General features: G+C 42.7%; 1 protein-coding gene across 1 annotated transcript in view; it reads right to left on the bottom strand.

Annotated features, from left to right (window-relative positions):
* The window catches only part of LOC130277069 (transmembrane protein 272-like), an 89,712-nt gene that overhangs the window by 48,846 nt on the left and 24,629 nt on the right, over positions 1–16,237 (bottom strand). Inside the window, exon 3 of the mRNA XM_056527347.1 lies at positions 5,856–5,897. Within this exon, the coding sequence (XP_056383322.1) occupies positions 5,856–5,897 (42 nt within the window). The remainder of the gene's footprint in view (positions 1–5,855; positions 5,898–16,237) is intronic.

Here is a 16,237-nt window from a genome sequence, read left to right as displayed (position 1 = left end):
TGGTTTATATTTTCTGTGTAGTACTGGTATCTACCTCTATATGGTCATCTTCCTCTATATGGTCACTGGTGGTAATATTGGTTATATTGTTTTTTGCATTAGATATGTGGGCAGGGTGTAGAGTGCTTTTAGTAACTACAGGACTGTATTATGCAGAGATACCCTGATATATATATATATATATATATATCAATTATTTGAGAAGCGGCTTCAAGTAATTTTTAGGGAGAGGTGGAAGAGGGAAGGATTGGAGTGACATCATTTTAGAAGCATAGAAAGTGTTGGCAGATAAAAAGCATTTTGTCAATTTAATCTTCCCAATATAAAAATACTCTGGTCTCTGGCCCTATCTTATATAAAGGATTATTTGAAGTATTTTTTTAACGCACTGACATGAAGGATTTTCTACCGAACCAGGTGACACCAGGGCCGGAATGGCCATCAGGAACAATGGGAGGGGCATAGGGGTTGGAGGAGGAGGACAGAGGGGTCTGAGAGGGGGGCCTAGGGGTCTGGAGGACAGAGGGTTCTGAGAGGGGGGCCTAGGTGTGTGGATATGGAGGACAGAGGGGTCTGTGGAGGCAGAGGGGTCTGAAGGAGGAGTACAGACGGTTCTTTGTGGTAAGAGGGGTCTGCGGGGGGCATAGTGGTCTGGAAAAGCAGGACGACACATGTCTGGATGGGCATAGGGGGTCTGAAGAGGAGGACAGAGGAGTCTGTAGGGTAAGAGAAATTTGAGGGAGACAAAGGAGTCTGGAGGGGGACTTAGGGTTTGAGGAAACAGAGGGGTCTGGAGCAGGATAGTACAGGGGTAGTAGTATAATTCTCAAGGCATAGTGTGTGGGAGGGTTATATTCAGGAGCACAGTGTGTGGCAGAGTTATAATGATGATTGTCTACATATAGTGCCCATGATGTCTGGGCATTGCAGAGGAAAGATTTAACTGGTAGAAGTCCTGGTGTCTGGACAAGATAAAGATGAATACTACAGAGAAGACTTAAACCGGTAGTCACAGGTAATATCACAGTGTTTGCTGCCTCATTGTGTCCATCACGACTGTAGTCACTTTGCACAAGTTCTGCAGTACTGATGGGTCAAACTGTACCCCAATCTTTGGCTCTTAAGCTGTTACAAAACTACAACTCCAATAATGCCTGAGGCTCTCCAGACATGGCAGATGTTAGAGCTTTGGAACAGCTGGAGAGACACTTTAACCCAGGTGATCAGTGGGGGACCCACATAAGAATTGGGCTGCTTAGTCTAAAATGCCTGGGCCTATTTTTAGTCCCAGTCCGAGCCTGGGTCACACCCAATGTCTTAAGACTAAAGTAACCTTTATCCAGGGTTGGCTAAAACTACAAAGGGGCATCAATTCCTAAATTTATTGCAGGATAATTTTATGGGCCAGTTTGTGGAGGACCCAACAAGAAGTGATGCCTTGTTGGATCTGATCATTTCCAACAACGCAGAGCTGGTTGGTAATGTAACTGTGCGGGAAAACCTTGGTAATAGCGACCACAATATAGTTACTTTTGACTTAAAATGTAGAAAACAAAGACAGGCGGGGAAGGCAAAAACATATAACTTTAAAAAGGCAAACTTCCCTGGGCTGAGGGCTGCACTACAGGACATAGCCTGGGGGGAGGTGTTGTCAAATACTGATACAGAAGGTAAATGGGACATCTTTAAATCAACTCTAAATAACTATACAGCTAAATATATACCAAAGGGGAACAAATATAAACGATTAAAACAAAATCCTACATGGCTGACAAATGATGTTAAAAGAGCAATAAACAACAAAAAAATAGCCTTCAAAAAATACAAATCTGATGGGTCAGCGATAACATTTAAACAGTACAAAGAGCTTAATAAAATCTGTAAAAATGTAATAAAAACAGCAAAAATTCAAAACGAGAGACAGGTGGCCAAAGAAAGCAAAACTAATCCTAAATATTTTTTTAGATATATAAATGCAAAAAAAACAAGGACAGAGCATGTAGGACCCCTTAATAATGATAATGGGGAGGTTGTCACAGGCGATCAAGAGAAAGCGGAGCTACTGAATGGGTTCTTTAGTTCTGTATACACTATGGAAAAAGGAGCTGACATTGGACAGGTCAGTGCTGGTAACACATCATGTAATGTACTGAACTGGCTTAATGTAGAGATGGTACAAGGTAAGTTAAGTGATATAAATGTAAGCAAATCTCCAGGGCCAGATGGATTACACCCAAGAGTTCTTAGAGAGGTAAGTTCAGTAATATCTGTACCCCTGTTCATGATATTTAGAGATTCTCTGGTGTCTGGTATTGTGCCAAGGGACTGGCGCAAGGCGAATGTGGTGCCAATCTTCAAAAAGGGCCCTAGGTCTTCCCCAGGAAACTATAGACCGGTAAGTTTAACGTGCATTGTGGGTAAATTGTTTGAAGGACTTATAAGGGATTACATACAGGAATACATAGGGGATAATTGTATTATAAGTTATAACCAGCATGGGTTTACTAAGGATAGAAGTTGTCAAACCAATCTAATTTGCTTTCATGAAGAGGTGAGTAGAAGCCTTGACAGAGGAATGGCTGTGGATATAGTGTTTCTGGATTTTGCTAAAGCATTTGATACTGTCCCTCAGACGTCTGACAGGTAAGTTAAGGTCTTTGGGTTTGGAAATTTTAGTTTGTAACTGGATTGAACACTGGCTCATGGATCGTACCCAGAGAGTGGTGGTCAATGATTCGTACTCTGATTGGTCCCCGGTTATTAGTGGTGTACCCCAAGGTTCAGTACTGGGCCCGCTGTTGTTTAATTTATTTATCAATGATATAGAGGATGGTATTAACAGCTCTGTTTCTATCTTTGCAGATGACACCAAGCTTTGTAGCACGGTACAGTCTATAGAGGATGTGCATAAGTTACAGGATGACTTGGATAGACTAAGTGTCTGGGCATCCACTTGGCAAATGAGGTTCAATGTGGATAAATGTAAAGTTATGCATCTGGGTACTAATAACCTGCATGCATCGTATGTCTTAGGGGGGATTAAACTGGCAGAGTCACTGGTAGAGAAGGATCTGGGTGTACTTGTAGATTACAGACTACAGAATAGCATGCAATGTCAGGCTGCTGCTTCCAAAGCCGGCAGGATATTGTCATGTATCAAAAGAGGCATGGACTCGAGGGACAGGGACATAATACTCCCCCTTTATAAAGCATTGGTACGGCCTCACCTGGAATATGCTGTTCAGTTTTGGGCACCTGTCCATAAAAGGGACACTGCGGAGTTGGAAAGGGTGCAGAGACGCGCGACTAAACTAATATGGGGCATGGATCATCTTAGCTATGAGGAGCAATTAAAGGAGTTACAATTGTTTAGTCTTGAGAAGAGACGTTTAAGGGGGGATATGATAAACGTATATAAGTATATTAATGGCCCATACAAAAAATATGGAGAAAAACTGTTCCAGGTTAAACCCCCCCAAAGGACGAGGGGGCACTCCCTCCTTCTGGAGAAGAAAAGGTTTAGTCTAAAGGGGCAACACGCCTTCTTTACCGTGAGGACCGTGAATTTATGGAACAGTCTACCTCAGGAACTGGTCACAGCAGGAACAATTAACAGCTTTAAAACAGGATTAGATACATTCCTGGAACAAAATAACATTAATGCTTATGAAGAAATATAAAATCCCATCCCTTCCCCAATATCCCGCCACACCCCTACCCCTTAATTCCCTGGTTGAACTTGATGGACATACCGTATATACTCGAGTATAAGCCGACCCGAGTATAAGCCGAGACCCCTAATTTCAACCCAAAATCCCAGGAAAAGTTATTGACTCGAGTATAAGCCTAGGGTGGGAAATACCTCATCCCCCCCTGTCATCATCCAGACCCGTCATTAACATCCTCATCATCCCCTTGTCATCATCCCACACATCCCCCCTTCATCATCCCCTTGTCATCATCCCACACATCCCCTTATCATCCCACACATCCCCCCTTCATCATCCCCTTGTCATCATCCCACACATCCCCCCTTCATCATCCCCTTGTCATCATCCCACACATCCCCTTATCCCACACATCCCCCCTTCATCATCCCCTTGTCATCATCCCACACATCCCCTTATCCCACACATCCCCCCTTCATCATCCCCTTGTCATCATCCCACACATCCCCTTATCCCACACATCCCCCCTTCATCATCCCCTTGTCATCATCCCACACATCCCCTTATCATCCCACACATCCCCCCTTCATCATCCCCTTGTAATCATCCCACACCCCCCCCCCTTCATCATCCCCACCCCCCTTCATCATCCCCACACCCCCCCCCCTTCATTATCCTCTTCTCATCATTCGCCCTCAGTGGTCTTCAACCTGCGGACCTCCAGAGGTTTCAAAACTACAACTCCCAGCAAGCCCGGGCAGCCATCGGCTGTCCGGGCTTGCTGGGAGTTGTAGTTTTGAAACCTCCGGAGGTCCGCAGGTTGAAGACCACTGCGGCCTTCAACATGCGGACCTCCAGAGGTTTCAAAACTACAACTCCCAGCAAGCCCGGGCAGCCATCGGCTGTCCGGGCTTGCTGGGAGTTGTAGTTTTGAAACCTCCGGAGGTCCGCAGGTTGAAGACCACTGCGGCCTTCAACATCATCCAGCCCCCTCTCACCCCCTTTAGTTCTGAGTACTCACCTCCGCTCGGCGCTGGTCCGGTCCTGCAGGGCTGTCCGGTAAGGAGGTGGTCCGGTGAGGAGGTGGTCCGGGCTGCTATCTTCACTGGGGGGCGCCTCTTCTCCGCGCTTCCGGCCCGGAATAGAGCCGTTGCCTTGACAACGACGTATCTGCGTCGTTGTCAAGGCAACGTGACTATTCTGAGGCCGGGCCGGAAGCGCTTAGAAGAGGCCTCCCCGGTGAAGATAGCAGCCCGGACCACCTCCTCACCGGACCACCTCCTTACCGGACAGCCCTGCAGGACCGGACCAGCGCCGAGCGGAGGTGAGTACTCAGAACTAAAGGGGGTGAGAGGGGGCTGGATGATGTTGAAGGCCGCAGTGGTCTTCAACCTGCGGACCTCCGGAGGTTTCAAAACTACAACTCCCAGCAAGCCCGGACAGCCGATGGCTGCCCGGGCTTGCTGGGAGTTGTAGTTTTGAAACCTCTGGAGGTCCGCATGTTGAAGACCACTGCGGGTGGGGGAGTTCACTCGAGTATAAGCCGAGGGGGGTGTTTTCAGCACGAAAAATCGTGCTGAAAAACTCGGCCTATACTCGAGTATATACGGTATGTCTTTTTTCGACCGTACTAACTATGTAACTATGTAACTATGTAACCTGAGGGAATTTATTTTCAAGTCAGAGGCCACACTAGCACTGCTCAAAGCATACTTATCTTCCTTGACTTATATGGCTGTAAATATATATGTGTGGAACACATATATATGTGCAGCTTGTGTCCAATTTTTGGGAGGTAACAATTTTCCTCCGTACTTGTGACTGGGGTGGGACCCCCACAGATTAACTTGACATCTATTTAGATAGAGAATAACATTTGGAGATGGGAATACCCCTTTAACATAAAAAAATTATTCATCTGCATATTTTCTTCCAAAAAGGAGGGAGATAATTCTCTCTGCTGGTATCTGTGTACTTTTTTTTTTGAAGAATGATGGTCCACAACATCATGCAGATGGGGCATCACGCAATTTAGAATAAAAAGCAAATGAAAAAGCAAATTACAAGTGGAAAAGCACATTACAACGTTTATAATATCAAAGTCAAAGGGTAACAGGCAGAATGATAACATTTTCTTTTCACGATGAACACTTTGTACACTTAACATTGTATTAAACCTACCCTTACATTTTATTTTTGGGGAAAAACGAGATGTATCACGACTTCCTTCTGAAAAATCAAAAATGACCAAATTAAAATTAGTGAGGGATTTATCAAAACCCTGTGCAGAGGAACAGTGGAACAGTTGCCTAAAGCAACTAATCTGATGCTTTAGATTTTTTAACCTCTTGGGGGCGCAGGGCCCCCGTTCCCGAGTCCTTAAAGACTCAGGGTGTACAGCAGGCACTCCGTGCAAACCCATGGGGGGTCCTGAGAACCCCCATGTCCGCGATCGATTGCGATATGTGGCGATTCCACGTCTCTGGTGACCTGGAAAAAAAAGGGTGATTGATGTTCACCAATCACCCTTTACCAGCATGAATGAGGTGGCACTGTTAACGATAATGGCCGACGAATCAGGAATCCTGCTGGGGGTGTCACTAACGGCACTCCTTCCGCCCCTACTCCGGAGGGCGAGAGCAGGTGCCGGGAGTTCACACTGGCTTGGGATCGGGGCCCCAGGACTGGCAGCGAGGGACTGCAGAATAGCAGCAGCAGGAGGTAAGGCTGTGCCTCCTGCTGTTGCTTAGCAACAACTCCCAGCATGCACAGCCAAAGTGCATGCTGGGAGTTGTAGTTATGAAACAGATGGAGGCACAACTACAACTCCCAGCATGCTCCTTGGTAGCCTGTGCATGCTGGGGGTTGTAGTTATGCAACAGCTGGAGGCACATTTTTTTCTATGAAAGTGTGCCTGCAGCTGTTGCATAACTACAACTCCTAGCATGCACAGACAGACATATGTCATGCTGGGAGTTGTAGTTATGCAACAGCTGGAGGCACAACTACAACTCCCAACATGCCCTTTGGCTGTCAGTGCTGAGAGTTTGTTTTTACAACAGCTTTGGGCTTGTCCCCGCCCCACTCCGGCATCGGGATCGGGGACCCAGGACCAGCGGCAAGGGACTGCAGAGTAGCAGCAGCAGGAGGTTAGGCTGTGCCTCCTGCTGTTGCTTAGCAAAAACTCCTGTCATGCACAGCCAAAGTGCATGCTGGGAGTTGTAGTTATGCAACAGCTGGAGTGAGTGCTGTGTACCTCCAGCTGTTGTATTATACAACTCCCAGCATGCACTCCCATGCTGGGAGTTATAGTTATGTTACAGATGGAGTCACAAGTACAACTCCCAGCATGCCCTTTGGTTGTCTGTGCATGTTGCGCATTGTAGTTGTGCAACATCTGGAAGCAAATTTTTTCTATGAAAAAGTGTGCATGCAGCTGTTGCATAATTACAACTTCCAGCATGCACAGTCCAGACAAAGGTCAGCATGCCCTTCGGCTGTCTGTGCAGGCTGAGAGTTTGCTTTGCAACAGCTAGAGGTTTGGATACATTCACATGGGCGGTGGTTTACAGCGAGTTCCCGCTTCAAGTATGAGTTGTGGCAAATTTCCCGCTGCAGCTCAACCTCCCAGCGGGAAACTCACTGTGAACTTCCGCCCATGTGAATGTACCCTAAAAACACTACACTACACAAAATAAAGAGTAAAACACTACATACACATACACCCTTACACAGTTACCCCCCCCCCCCCCCATAAAAATGTAAAACGTCTCTTACGGCACTGTATCCAAAACACAGCCTCCAGCTGTTGCAAAACAACAACTCCCAGTATAGCCGGACAGCCATTGACTGTCCAGCCATGATGGGAGTATTGCAACAGCTGGAGGCACCCTGTCTGGGAAACCATACCGTAGCGTATTTTGGTGATGGAGGCAAGCGCCATGCTTGCATCCAGGTCTGCTCCTATGCAAAATCCTAATTTAGGCCTCAAATTCCCATGGTGCTCTCTCATTTCGGAGCCCTGTCATATTACAAGGCAACAGTTTAGGGCCACATATGGAGTATTTCCGTACTCGGGAGAAATTGTGTTACAAATACTGGGGGGCTTTTTCTCCCTTTTGTCCCTTATGAAAAGGTAAAGATGAGGTCTACACCAGCATGTTGGTGTAAAAAAATTTAATTTTTTACACTAACATGCTGGTGCTGCCCCATACTTTTCACAACAGGTAAAAGGGAAAAAAGACCCCCAAAATTTGTAACAATTTCTCCTGACTATGGAAATACCTCATATGTGGACATAAAATGCTCTGCGGGCGCACACCAGGGCTCAGGATTGAGAGAGCACCATGTACATTTGAGGCCTAAATTGGTGATTTGCACAGGGGTGGCTGATAGTGGCAGCATTGTCATTTTTTGTTTACAGCGGTTCTGACAAAAACACCAAAACAAACACCCACCCACATGAGACCCCATTTTGGAAACTACACCCCTCATGGAACGTAACTAGGGGTATAGTGAGACTTAACACCCCACTGGTGTTTGACAAATTTTCGTTAAAGTTGGACGTGAAAATGAAAAATTAGATTTTTTTTCACTTAAATGCTGGTGTTACCCCAAATTTTTCACAAGGGGTAATAGGAGGAAAAGCCCCTTTCTATACTCAGAAGAAATGGTAATACCCATATGTGGACGTAAAGTGCTCTGCGGGCGCACTAAAGGGCTCAGAAGAAACGGAGCGCCATTGGGCTTTTGGAGAGAGAATTTGGCTGGAATTGAAGGCCATGTGCGTTTACAAAGCCCTCATGCTGCTAGAACAGTGGACCCCCACATGTGACCCCATTTTGGAAACTACACCCCTCACAGAATGTAATAAGGGGTGCAGTGCGCATTTACAATCCAAAGGTGTTTGACAAATTTTTTTGAACGATGTTCCGTGAAAATGAAAAATGAGAACTCACTGTTCAAAAGATCTGTCAAACGCCAGTAGGGTATAAATGCTGATTGAACCCCTTATTACATCCTGTGAGGGGTGTAGTTTCCGAAATGGGGTCACATGTGGGGGGTCCAATGTTATGGCAGCACAGGGGCTTTGTAAACGCACATGGCACTCTCTCCAAAAGCCCAATGGCGTGCCTTCTCTTGAGCCCTATAGTGCGCCCACAGAGAACTTTACATCCACATATAGGGTATTCCCATACTCATACACATTTTTTGGGGCTTTATCTCCTATTACCCCTAGTGAAAGTGAAAAATTTGGGGTAACACAAGCATTTTCGTGAAAAAAAAAAGTTAATTTTCATGTCGAAGGTGATAAACACCTGTGGGGTGTAAAGGCTCACTGTACCCCTTGTTACGTTCCTTGAGGGGTGTAGTTTCCCAAATAGTGCCATGTGTGTTTTTTTTAATTTTTTTTGCTGTTCTGGAACCATGGAGGCTCCTAAATGCGACATGCCCCCCAAAAAACATTTCAGAACAATTTGCTCTCCAAAATCCCATTGTCGCTCCTTCCCTTCTGAGCCCTCTAGGGCACCCACAAAGCACTTTACATCCACATATGAGATATTTCCTTACATGAGAGAAATGGGGTAACAAATTTTAGTGGACAATTTCTAATATTTAAAAAAAAAAAAATTTGGGGTAACACCAGCATTTTAGTGAAAAAAATAAAAATTTTCATGTCCTCGTCCCACTTAAACGAAAGTTCAATAATCATCTGCAGGGTGTTAAGGCTCACTATACCCTGTTTTACGTTCCTTGAGGGGTGTAGTCTCCCAAATAGTGTGCCGTGTGTTTTTTTTTTTTTTTTTTTGCTGTTCTGGCATCATGGGGGTTCCTAAATGCGACATGCCCCCAAAAAACATTTCAGCAAAAGTTGCTCTCCAAAATCCCATTGTAGCTCCTTCCCTTATGAGCCCTGTAGTGTGCTCGCACAGCACTCCCACATATGAGGTATTTCCATACTCAAGAGAAATTAGGTTACAAATTTTGGTTGACTTTTTATCCTTTTATCCCTTGTAAAAATGGGGAAAAAATGGGTCTACAAGAACATGTTAGTGTAAAAAATTCAGATTTTGAATTTTTTCCTCCTTTGCTGCTAAGGGGAATTTCTAACAAAGACCCTCAAATTTACTTCAAAACTGAACCGGTCCCTGAAAAATTCCAATTATGAATTTTTTGTGAAAATTTTGAAAATTGCTGCTATAATTTGAAGCCCTATAATGTCTTCAAAAACTAATGAAATGGCAAATTTATGATGCCAACATAAAGTAGACATATTATAGATCAATATATAATTGATTTGGTATGTCCATTTTCCTTGCAAAATTGCAAAATGTTCAAAATTTTTCACCAAGAAATTATGCAAGTATTGACGTAAATTTACCTCTATGTTAAAGTAGAATATGTTATGAAAAAGTCCAATTCTAATAGAAAAAGGAAACTGCACCAGTACCATATAATGTGAACCTTCACTAACAGTATGCTGCTTCCCAGGTGAGCAAATTACACCTGGGCTGGGAGCGTAAATCGGAGGGAGCTATAATGTCTTGTGGTGCTCTACGTGTGCATGTACACTGTTAATCACTGTAGTAAACAAAGAAAGAAAAGTACGGAGCACTCACACTGCGACTCTTGCAAGGGGGCTTGCGGCTGGATGATGGTTTCAGTCTTCCATAGCGGGGAGGCGGTAGGTGTAACGAGGGGAGCCTCAAATGCAGGCCGTGTATGCGTCATCACGGTCTCTCCAGGTATTTAGCCCTCTTTTTTTCTGCGTGATGAAAACAGGTGAGTTGTAACCAAAACAATTTATTAACCCTTTATATCCTTTTACTTCTTTTTCACCCATAGTGACAGGTTAAAAACATGAAAAAAAAACATTAATCATGTGAATGATCTAATGAAATTTCGAATCTGATGGAATTATCTATAACTGATTTCTATATATTTTTACAATAGTGCGCTTAATTCCGTTTTGTCATTCAAACCCAAAGGGCCCATGGCATTAACCCTTAAGATCCATCTTGATTCTTTTGTCCGTAAGGTATGTTGTTTGTTTTTTCTTTTCATGGGAGATTGCACTTTTTCTATGGCTGCAAATTTTATGGAGCTTATGTTGTTAGCATGTTCGGTTATCATGTGGTTTATCAGTCGTGTTGCACCTTTTTTGGTTGTAAAGGATCTCATATGTTCCCTTATTCTATGGATTAAGGGACGTATTGTTTTCCATATGTAGTCCTTTCCACAGGGACAAATCAAACAATACACCACCATTTTTGTTCTGCAGGTTATGAATTGTTTCACTGTTACTGTGTGACCACTAAAATTAATTTTCTTTTTCTTTAGATCCTGCGTACAGAAGGAACATGATCCACAACTATAATTTCCTGTTATTTCCTTGTCTTCCAGCCAAGTTGTTTTTTGTTGTTGGTTTCTTTCTTTTCTTTTCAGATAATCATTAATTGTTCTATTCCGTTTGTATGTTATGATCGGTTTATTTTCAGTAATATCGGCAATATCCGGATCGCTTTGTAAGATATACCAGTTCGAATATATGGCTCTTCTGATTCTGTCATTTAACAACGTGTTCTTGAAAGAAAAGATTGCTCTATTCTTGCCTTCTTTTTTCTTTTGGTCATTTTGAGACAGTAAGTCTTCCCTTGGAATCTTAGCTATTTTTTGTCTTGCTTCTTTCAAAATTTTTTGGGAGTAACCCCTAGCAACCAATCTGTTATGTAAGTCTTAGGCTTGTTCTTGAAAGATTTTCTCATCTGTATTGATGCTTTTTAGCTGGACTAACTGGCTGTAGGGGATTCCTGCTTTCACTATAGTGTAAAATTGCTTTTTTTGCTGTATCTTTTCTAAAACCCGCTGTACAGATCTCTCCATTTTTTATTTCTATTTTCACATCCAGAAATTCAAATTTTTCTCCTCCAAAGACTGATGTGAATAACATGTTTACATAATTTATATCATTCAGATAGCTAACAAATTTGTTGAATTGTGCCGATGTACCAGACCATATTATCAAGATGTCCTCTACATATCTTAACATCAATTTTAGAAAAGATACAGCAAAAAATGCAATTTTACACTATAATTCCTCTCATCCGGCAAAAGTGAAAGCAGGAATCCCCTATAGCCAGTTAGTCCGGCTAAAAATAATCAATACAGATGAGAAAATCTTTCAAGAACAAGCCGAAGACTTACATAAAAGATTGGTTGCTAGGGATTACCCCCCAACATTTTTGAAAGAAACAAGAGAAAAAATAGCCAAGATTCCAAGGGAAGACTTACTGTCTCAAAATGACCAAAAGAAAAAAGAAGGCAAGAATAGAGCAATCTTTTCTTTCAAGAACACGTTGTTAAATGACAGAATCAGAAGAGCCATATATTCGAACTGGTATATCCTACAAAGCGATCCGGATATTGCCGATATTACTGAAAATAAACCGATCATAACATACAAACGGAATAGAACAATTAATGATTATCTGAAAAGAAAAGAAAGAAACCAACAACAAAAAACAACTTGGCTGGAAGACAAGGAAATAACAGGAAATTATAGTTGTGGATCATGTTCCTTCTGTACAAAGAATCTAAAGAGAATTAATTTGAGTGGTTGCACAGTAACAGTGAAAATTCATAACCTGCAGAACAAAAATGGTGGTGTAATGTTTGCTTTGTCCCTGTGGAAAGTACTACATAGGGAAAACAATACGTCCCTTATTCCATAGAATAAGGGAACATTTGAATTCCTTTACAACCAAAAAAGGTGCAACACGACTGATAAACGACATGATAACCGAACATGCTAACAACATAAGCTCCATAAAATTAGCAGCCATAGAAAAAGTGCAATCTCCCATGAAAAGAAAAAACAAACAACAGACCTTACTAACAAAAGAATCAAGATGGATCTTAAGGGTTAATGCCATGGGCCCTTTGGGTTTGAATGACAAAACGGAATTAAGCGCACTATTGTAAAAATATATAGAAAGCAGTTATAGATAATTCCATCAGATTCAAAATTTCATCAGATCATTCACATGATAACGTTTTTTTCCATGCTTTTAACCTGTCACTATGGGTGAAAAAAAAAGAAAAGGATATAAAGGGTTAATAAATTGTTTTGGTTACTACTCACCTGTTTTCATCACGCAGAAAAAAAAGAGGGTTAAATACCTAAGGAGAACGTGATGACGCATACAGGCCTGACGAAGCGCCAGTGGGCGTGATACGGTCCGTGCCAGGCGTCTGAGGCTCCCCTCGTTACACCTACCGCCTCCCCTCTATGGAAGACCGGGACTGAAACCATCATCCAGCCGCAAGCCCCCTTGCAAGAGTCGCAGTGTGAGTGCTCTGTACTTTTCTTTCTTTGTTTACTACAGTGATTAACTATGTGGTGAAAAAACTGTCTCGGAATCAGAATGAAAAGTAAAAGCATCCCAGAGTTATTAATGCATAAAGTGACAGTGGTCAGATTTGCAAAAAAGGTCCGAGTCCCTAAGGTGTAAATGAAACCAGTTAAGGACGCAGGGCATACAGGTACACCCCCGTTCCTGAGGCCTTAAGGACTCAGGGTGTACCTGTACGTCCTGAGTCCCGCTAACAGGATTTAAACTCACAAGCGGAGAACGGGTTAAGCCCCGTTGGCCCCGGTTGCTAAAGGCCGGGCACTGCTGATCGGTTTAATGCCCGGCATTAACCCTTTAGACGCCACAATAAAAGTTGATTGCAGCGTCTAAAGTGAAAGTCAAACTATCCCGGCAGCTCAGCAGAGCTGATCGAGACTATCGCGACAGAATCGCGATGTCCCGATCAGCTTACTGGATGACAGGAGGATCCTCACCTGCTTCCTCGTTATCCGATCGGCGATCTACTGCTCCATGCCTGCTCAACAGGCTGGAGCAGCAGAGCGCCGGTAACACTGATCCATGCTATGCTATTGCATAGCATTGATCGGTGTATGCAATCAAAAGATTGTATGGTAAAGGGGGCTAAAAAAAATAAAAGGGTGGTAAAAAAAATAAGACAATAAATGTGAATAAGTCTACCCTAATAAAAGTTTGAATCACCCCCCTTTTCCTATTTTTTAAATAAAATAATGTAATTTAAAAAAAAATAATCAAATGTGGTACCGCCGCCTGCATAAATGTCCAAACTATTAAAATATAAGGTTAGCTAAACTGCACAGTCGATGGCATACAAGATACCAAAGTCCAAAACTTAGAATTTTTGGTCACTTCATATACCATAAAAATATTAATAAAAAGTGATCAAAAAGTCCCATCAAAACACAAATGGTACCGGTAAAAACTACAGACCACGGCACAAAAAATTAGTTCTCAAATAGCCCCGTACGCGGAAAAAAAAAAAGTTATAGGGGTCAGAATTTTCCAATTTTAAACATACTAATTTTGGTGCATGTAGTTATAATTTTTTCAAAAGTAGTAAAATAAATAAAATCTACATAAATTGGATATTCCTGTAACTGTATGGACCTACAGAATAAAGATAAGGTGTCATTTTTACTGAAAAGTGCAGAGTAGAAACAGAAGCCTTAAAAAGTTGCAAAATTGCATTTTTTTTCATTCCCCCCCCCCCAAAAAAAATATTTTTTTTTTGTTTCGCTGCAGATTATGTTTTAAGATAAGTAATGTCAATATAAAATACAATTGGTGATGCAAAAAAACAAGCCCTTATATGGGTCTGTAGGTGCAAAATTGAATGAGTGATGATTTTTAGAAGATGAGGAGGAAAACAAGTGCAAAAACGAAAATTGCTTTGAGTACTTAAGGTGAAAATGGGCTGAGTCCCTAAGGGGTTAAAAGACCTGTGAAAACAAAACAAGCAATCTGATTGGTTGCCATGGGCAACTACTCTACTGTTCCACTGCAGTTACAACACTTAGCATTCACGCCTCATAGAAAATTACAAGTTAATTGGGCAACTTGTCAAAGGTGAGAAACATCAATATAGCATAAACTGGAAATATCAATAGGGGCATAGATGCCCACGACAACAAAATCATCTTCCACTGTACAAATCACCAGTCAGACCACACATAGAATACTGTGTACAGTACTGGGCACCAGTGTACAAGAAAGATATAGTGGAGCTGGAGAGGGTTCAAAGACGGGCAACCAGGGTAATACGGGGAATGGGAGGACTACAGTACCCAGAAAGATTATCAAAATTAGGGTTATTTAGTTTCGAAAAAAGAAGGCTTAGGGGGAGACCTAATAACTATGTATAAATATATCAGGGGACAGTACAGAGATCTCTCCCATGATCTATTTATACCCAGGACTGTATCTATAACAAGGGGGCATCCTATATGTTTAGAGAAAAGAAGGTTTCTACACCAGACAGGGGGTTCTTTACATTTCTGGAGAGTAATAATAGTACAGTAAATGGATAATAGATTTATAGGGACAGGATAATGATCCAGGGATCTATTTAGATATTTGGAGCCATATTTGGAGTTGGGAAGGAATTTTACTTCCAGTATGGGGAAATTGGCATCAACCTCAAATGTTTGCCTTCCTCTGGATCAACACAGTAGGTACACAATAGTGATATAGGTTTTACCTGATGGGTGTTTGTCTTTATTCGACCTTATGAACTATGTTACTATGTAAAATAAAGCAAGAAATATTTTATAAGGGTGTATTCACACACACACACACACAGGATCTGCTGCCTTAAAGCTGTAACATTTTACAAGGGACTTCTTACATGATTGCCTTGTAAAATCTGCAACTGCTGACAGATAATGTTGCAATTACATGACAGCTACCTTTTATAAAGCCAATGGTACTTGGAGATGCTATAAAAGAAGAATTGTATTCCAGGAGGCTGGGCTGAGCTGCTGAAGAGCTGCAGTATTGCATTACACAGGATGGGACAGTCAAGTCTGGAGGGACACATTTAACCCCTTAAGGACGCAGGACGTAAATGTACGTCCTGGTGAGGTGGTACTTAACGCACCAGGACGTACATTTACGTTCTAAGCATAACCGCGGGCATCGGAGCGATGCCCGTGTCATGCGCGGCTGATCCCGGCTGCTGATCGCAGCCAGGGACCCGCCGGCAATGGCCGACGCCCGCGATCTCGCGGGCGTCCGCCATTAACCCCTCAGGTGCCGGGATCAATGCAGATCCCGGCATCTGCGGCAGTTCGCGATTAAAATGAACGATCGGATCGCCCGCAGCGCTGCTGCGGGGATCCGATCATTCATAACGCCGCACGGAGGTCCCCTCACCTTCCTCCGTGCGACTCCCGGCGTCTCCTGCTCTGGTCTGTGATCGAGCAGACCAGAGCAGGAGATGACCGATAATACTGATCTGTTCTATGTCCTATACATAGAACAGATCAGTATTAGCAATCATGGTATTGCTATGAATAGTCCCCTATGGGGACTATTCAAGTGTAAAAAAAAATGTAAAAAAATGTAAAAGTTAAAGTTAAAAAAAGTGAAAAATCCCCTCCCCCAATAAAAAAGTAAAACGTCCGTTTTTTCCTATTTTACCCCCAAAAAGCGTAAAAAACATTTTTTATAGACATATTT

This window comes from Hyla sarda, chromosome 6, assembly GCF_029499605.1.
Source record: "Hyla sarda isolate aHylSar1 chromosome 6, aHylSar1.hap1, whole genome shotgun sequence".
Taxonomy (NCBI): Eukaryota; Metazoa; Chordata; class Amphibia; order Anura; family Hylidae; genus Hyla; species Hyla sarda.
The sequence above is the reverse complement of the archived record's forward strand: the minus strand, read 5'-3'. Positions and strand labels throughout refer to the sequence as shown.